This window comes from Coffea eugenioides, unplaced genomic scaffold (genome assembly GCF_003713205.1).
Source record: "Coffea eugenioides isolate CCC68of unplaced genomic scaffold, Ceug_1.0 ScVebR1_2216;HRSCAF=3205, whole genome shotgun sequence".
Taxonomy (NCBI): Eukaryota; Viridiplantae; Streptophyta; class Magnoliopsida; order Gentianales; family Rubiaceae; genus Coffea; species Coffea eugenioides.
In genome coordinates, this window is record NW_020862682.1 from 1 (window position 1) to 6,633 (window position 6,633).

General features: G+C 40.8%; 1 protein-coding gene across 1 annotated transcript; it reads left to right on the top strand.

Moving 5' to 3' along the window:
• The first annotated feature begins 5,306 nt into the window (after window positions 1–5,306).
• LOC113756366 lies at window positions 5,307–5,996 on the top strand. Its single transcript, XM_027300055.1, has 3 exons — window positions 5,307–5,525; window positions 5,637–5,723; window positions 5,907–5,996. The coding sequence occupies exons 1-3, from the start codon at window positions 5,307–5,309 to the stop codon at window positions 5,994–5,996; spliced, it is 396 nt and encodes a 131-aa protein (XP_027155856.1).
• The last annotated feature ends 637 nt before the right edge of the window (window positions 5,997–6,633 follow it).

A 6,633-nucleotide genomic window follows, 5' to 3' on the forward strand; every position in this document is an offset into this window, starting at 1 on the left:
TTCGGTGCCAAGATTAATTCCTTGACTAGGTTGTTTTAATTAATTGTTATTTGTGTAGTTTGGTTCCTGCTATCTTAATCAACTTTAAATTTCAGTTTTTATTCCTTTTTAATTAGTTGGTACTACTGCTAAAAATCCCCCCCATTTTCCTGTGTGATTTGCCTACCTGTTCCCTGAGGAGACGACCCTACTCACCACTATACTCATTCAGTTTTGGTAGTAGGTCTAATATAAATTTTATTTTTGGTGGTTTGACACCCACCAAATTTTGGCGCCGTTGCCGGGGAACTGGTGTTTTAAGTGACTTATTGCACAGGCTTTAGTTTTTATTTTTATTTTTATTTTTATTTTTTTTTATTTATTTTATGCCTCGATCTTCTCGTACAGGAGAATTAGAATTTGATCCAGAGATTGAGAAGACTGCAAGAAGGTTGACCAAGGAGGCAAAGTTGCGTAAGCAACAAGATTCAACGTCACCTTCAGAATCTAAGCAAGAGTTTGTTTCCAGTGATTCATCAAGTGAATCTGAAAAAGAAGAAGTGCATATTCCCCGAGTAGCAATGGCAGCCCCAAGAACTTTGAGGGAGTTGGCAACTCCTAACGTGAACCAGCAGCCATTATGCATTACATTTCCTAACACGGAAGAGGCATTTGAGCTTAAATCTGGTCTTATTCACTTACTTCCTACTTTTCGTGGTATTGCAGGTGAAGACCCACATAAACACTTGAAGGAATTTCATGTGGTGTGCTCCACAATGAAACCTCAAGGAGTCACTGAGGACCACATCAAGTTGAGAGCCTTCCCTTTCTCTTTGGCGGATAAGGCTAAAGATTGGTTATTTTACCTGCCGTCTGGATCCATCACTACGTGGGAAGAATTGAAGAGAAGATTCCGCGAGAAATTTTTCCCTGCCTCTAGAGCCGCCAATATAAGGAAAGAAATATGTGGAGTTAGGCAGGCAAATGGGGAAGTTCTATATGAGTACTGGGAGCGCTTTAAACAACTGTGTGCCAGCTGCCCGCATCATCAAATCCCTGATCAGCTCTTAATACAATATTTCTACGAGGGATTATCACCCATGGATAGGAGCATGTTAGATGCAGCCAGTGGCGGTGCTCTGGTTAACAAGACCACAGACGAAGCCACGTTATTGATCTCCACCATGGCTGAAAATTCCCAACAATTTGGAGTGAGAGCTGAGGGAGCAATAAGAAGGGTCAATGAAGTGAATCACTCTGACTTAGAGGGTAAACTATCTGAGCTTACCTCTCTGGTACGTCAAATGGCAAGGGGGCAATTACAATCTGTGAAGACTTGTGGTATCTGTGCTACTCCGGGACACATGACTGACATGTGTCCAACTCTCCAGGAGGATTCACCTGAACAAGCCAACATAGTGGGAGATTTTTCTGGACCACCTCCACGAAGGAATGATCCTTTTGCACCCACTTACAATCCAGGGTGGCGAAATCATCCTAACTTTAGCTATGCTTCAAAACCCCCTGGCTTTCAACAATATTTCCAGCCACGGCCACCAGTGCAACAACCATCCACTTCCAATTCAAACATGTCTCTTGAAGATATAGTGAAGTCACTGGCCCAAAGCACGAGTCAATTACAGCAAGAGGCTCAAAGATCTCAACAGGAGTCTCACAGATTTCAACAAGAGACTCGTGCTAGCATTAGGAATTTGGAAGTACAGATGTCTCAATTGGCAACTTCCATGAGCAACCTGGAAAATAGCAATAGAGGAAAGTTACCATCTCAAGTAATTCCTAATCCCAAGGAGAATGCCAGTGCAATGCAATTACGGAGTGGCAAGGAGGTACAGTCTCCTAGGCGTGCCCACGCCAAAGAAGAAGAAGTGCCCAGGAAAGGGGGAAGAGGAAGATGAGAAACAATCCTCTGAAGTCTCAAAGAAAGTTGACATTCCTCCTTTTCCTGGCAGGTTTACAAGAGCCAAAAAGGAAGAATCTGAGCAAGAGATTTTGGACACCTTCAGGAAAGTGGAGATCAATATTCCTTTATTGGATGCTATTAGGCAATTGCCCAAATATGCTAAATTTTTGAAGGGCTTATGCACTAACCGCAATAAGTTGAGTCTGGATGACAAGGTGAAGGTGGGGGAGAATGTCTCAGCGATGTTTCAAAGGAAGTTGCCCCAGAAATGCAAGGATCCAGGTATGTTTACTATACCATGCATAATTGGCAATCAAAGAATTGAAAAAGCATGCTTGACTTAGGTGCTTCAATAAATGTCATGCCTCTCTCAATTTTTAAAGTTTTGAATTTAGGACCCCTCAAAGAAACTAGGGTAATCATTCAACTAGCTGACAGGTCGAATGTCTACCCTGAGGGCCTAGTTGAAGATGTTCTAGTAAAGGTCAATGAATTCATTTTTCCTGTGGATTTTTACATTGTTGATATGAATGATGCATACTCTACTGATTCAGCAGTGATTCTTTTGGGTAGACCCTTCATGAGTACAGCAAGGACTAAAATAGATGTACATGAAGGGACTTTATCTGTGGAATTTGATGGAGAGAATGTCACTTTTAATATTTTTGATGCAATGAAGCATCCTGAGGATACTGAGTCTGTAAATTTTGTTGGCATGACTAACACTATTGTGCAAGAGAATTTTGAACAGAATTTCATGGGGGACAAGTTGGACTTTGTCTTGCAACAAGGCAAGACCAATTTGGAAGTGGACGACATGGAGGAGGAGGAAGTCAAAGAAGCTATCATGTCCTTACATTCACTACATCCGCTTCCAGGCAGGTTTGAAAATTCTTTTCTACCATTACCCACTTCTAATGAAAGGATTCTACCTTCTGTTCAACAGGCACCTAATGTGGAATTGAAGGAACTGCCCCAGCATTTGAAATATGCTTACTTGGGAGATAACAAGACTTTGCCTGTAATCATTGCCAATGATTTAACTGCGTTGCAAGAAGAGAGGCTCTTACGGGTCTTACGGGAATTTAAACCAGCAATTGGATGGACGTTAGCAGACATCAAAGGCATCAATCCATCCATTTGCATGCATCACATCCTTTTGGAGTCGGACGTAAAACCCGTGAGAGAGCATCAACGCAAGCTCAATCCTGCAATGAAGGAGGTGGTGATGAAGGAGATTCTCAAGCTCTTAGAATTAGGAATTATTTTTCCTATTTCTGACAGCCAGTGGGTGAGTCCAGTCCATGTTGTTCCCAAGAAAACTGGAATCACGTTGGTGAAAAATGAAAAGAATGAGTTAGTGCCAATGAGATTGCAAAATGGGTGGAGAATGTGCATTGACTTTAGGAAGTTAAATGCCGCAACTCGGAAAGACCATTTTCCACTCCCATTTATTGATGAAATGCTTGAGAGGTTGGCAGGTAAGTGTTTCTTTTGCTTTTTAGATGGTTACTCTGGATATTATCAAATTATTGTTGCTCAAGAGGACCAACATAAAACTACTTTTACCTGCCCTTTTGGAACTTTTGCATATCGCCGTATGCCTTTTGGTTTGTGTAATGCTCCTGGAACATTTCAAAGATGCATGATGAGTATTTTCTCTGATATGATTGATAATTGCATTGAAATTTTCATGGATGATTTTACAGTATACGGTGATTCTTTTGATCAGTGCCTAGACCATTTAACAAAGGTTTTGAAAAGATGCATTGAAACAAACTTGGTTCTTAATTATGAAAAATGTCATTTCATGGTTAAGGAAGGCATAGTTTTGGGCCATGTTGTTTCATCAAGGGGTATTGAGGTAGATAAGGCTAAAATTGATTTGATCACTAGTCTACCTTACCCTACTAATGTCAAGGATATTCGTAGTTTTCTAGGTCATGCAGGTTTTTACAGGCGTTTCATAAAAGATTTTTCAAAAATTGCTCAACCATTGTCTCGCCTGCTTCAAAAGGAGGTGCCATTCAACTTTGGAGATGATTGCAAATTGTCCTTTAACACACTCAAGGGTATGTTGACCACGGCACCCATCATCCAACCCCCAGACTGGAAGCTATCCTTTGAGCTCATGTGTGACGCCAGTCAGTATGCCGTAGGAGCTGTGCTTGGACAGCGAAGTGGGAAGTGTAGTCACGTGATATACTATGCATCAAAAACATTGACACCAGCTCAATGCAACTACACCACCACGGAGAAGGAGCTTCTAGCCATTGTTTTCGCTTTTGAGAAATTTAGATCATATCTATTGGGGTCAAAAGTAACGGTTTACTATGATCATGCAGCTTTGAAGTATCTCTTGTCAAAAAGGGAGTCCAAGCCAAGACTCATTCGTTGGGTGCTCTTGCTGCAAGAATTTGACTGGGAGATCAAGGATCGGAAAGGGGTGGATAATTCAGTAGCTGACCATTTGAGTAGGTTGATAAGAGAAGAGGAAGCAGTTCCCATATCTGAGGTATTTCCTGATGAACATCTTTTCTATCTCAAAGGTAAGGAACCTTGGTATGCAGATATTGTGAACTTTTTGGTCAGTCATAAATTCCCTATTGACATGAGTAAGAGTAAGAGAGATAAGATAGTCCATGATTCTCGATACTATATTTGGGACGAGCCATATCTGTGGAAAATAGGCTCTGATCAAATTATTCGTAGATGTGTACCTGAAAGTGAAACTCCTTCTATCCTTGCTCATTGTCATAATTATGCATGTGGTGGCCATTTTGGACCTAAGAGAACTGCTAGAAAAATCCTTGATTGTGACTTTTATTGGGAAACATTGTTTCGTGATGCTTATACATTTTGTAAAAGTTGTGACAAATGTCAAAAATTTGGAAGTTTGTCTCATAGGGATGAAATGCCTCAAGTGCCTATGTTATTTTGTGAAGTGTTTGATGTTTGGGGTATGGACTTTATGGGACCTTTTCCTAACTCTTTTGGATTTTTGTATATTCTGTTAGCAGTTGACTATGTATCGAAATGGGTAGAAGCAAAGGCTACCCGGACTAATGATTCTCAAGTTGTTGTAGGATTTCTCAAATCCCACATTTTTAGTAGGTTCGGGGTGCCGAGAGCCATCATCAGTGATCAAGGTACCCATTTCTGCAATCGCACCATTGCAGCTCTCATGAGAAAATATGGAGTGCACCATCGTGTGAGTACAACATATCATCCTCAGACCAATGGGCAAGCTGAAGTCTCTAATTGAGAGATCAAGAGCATATTGGAGAAAACGGTTAACCCCAACCGTAAGGATTGGAGCTTGCGATTGGATGATGCTTTGTGGGCATATCGAACGGCGTATAAAACGCCCATTGGAATGTCCCCATATAGGTTGGTGTTTGGTAAGATGTGTCATTTACCTGTGGCTATTGAGCATCGTGCATTCTGGGCAGTCAAGCAATGCAATTTGCATGCGGATAGAGATGGCAAAGAGAGAAAGCTCCAACTCCAGGAGTTGGAGGAAATTCGTCTTGAAGCATATGACAATGCACGTTTGTACAAAGAGCGTACCAAGCAGTTTCATGACCGCCTATTGCGTGCGAAACACTTTTCTCCAGGACAAAAGGTACTCTTGTTCAATTCACGGTTGAAATTCATGCCAGGTAAGTTAAAATCTCGTTGGATTGGACCATATGTGGTAGCCAATGTTTTTCCCAATGGTGTGGTTGAAATCCAGAGTTTAGAGACTAATAAGAGTTTTACAGTTAATGGTCATCGTTTAAAACCGTTTGTTCATGTTTCAGACATTGGTACTGTGGAAGAGGTACACTTGATAGATCATATCTATGCCTAATTGCTCACTGAGGAGTCGTCTAGCCAAAGACGTTAAAGAAAGGCGCTTCTTGGGAGGCAACCCAAGGCCTCCATTTTTTGTTATAGTCCTCTTTCATTTTTCGTTGATTTTTGGTTGTTTTGTTTCATTGCCAGTGTTTTTGGTGTTGGGCAGGAGACTTGGATTTACAAGGCATGCCCACGCCCTATAAGTGATGCTGTTGAACATCGTAGAAATGCTTGGGCAGAAGACTCTGCCTTATAAGGCGTGGTCACGCCTTACAGCAACTCTAGTAAACTCTGGGGACATAGGCTTGGATTGAAGACTTCCGCTTCCATCTGAAGCAACGCTACACCACACTACCATCAGAGGCTCCACGCTGCCAGTCCCTGACACCTCCCCTACCATGGTGTTTTGCTGCAGTTTTTTATTCATTCAGGGAAGTTTTTTGCTCTCTTCACTTGACTTCAACTTTTCGTTCTTACATTGAGGACAATGTAGACTTTAGGTGTGGGGGGAGTAGTCTAGCTTTTCCTTCTTACTGCTTTCCCTTTTGCAAAAAAATAAAAAAATAAAAAAAAAAACTTTACCATGCCTTTTGGATTTTTATGGTTAGCCCTGATAAGCAATGGCTAAATTTTCAAATTTAACTATTGTTACGGTTTTAGATGATAATATGTTAAGTATGATATGATAACATTTTAGGATGTCTCTCTGGTAAATATTTGAGATTTTGTGACTCTTGCAATTTCTTTTGGTTAACTTTTCTAGGCATTGTAAATATTTTTCTGACATTTTTGTGTGAACTGGTTCAACTATTAATCTTAGTTCTCCATGTTAAGGAAATGAAGCAGGCTTGCATGGTTTTAATTTTACTTGGGTGTTTATTTGTGAATAACAT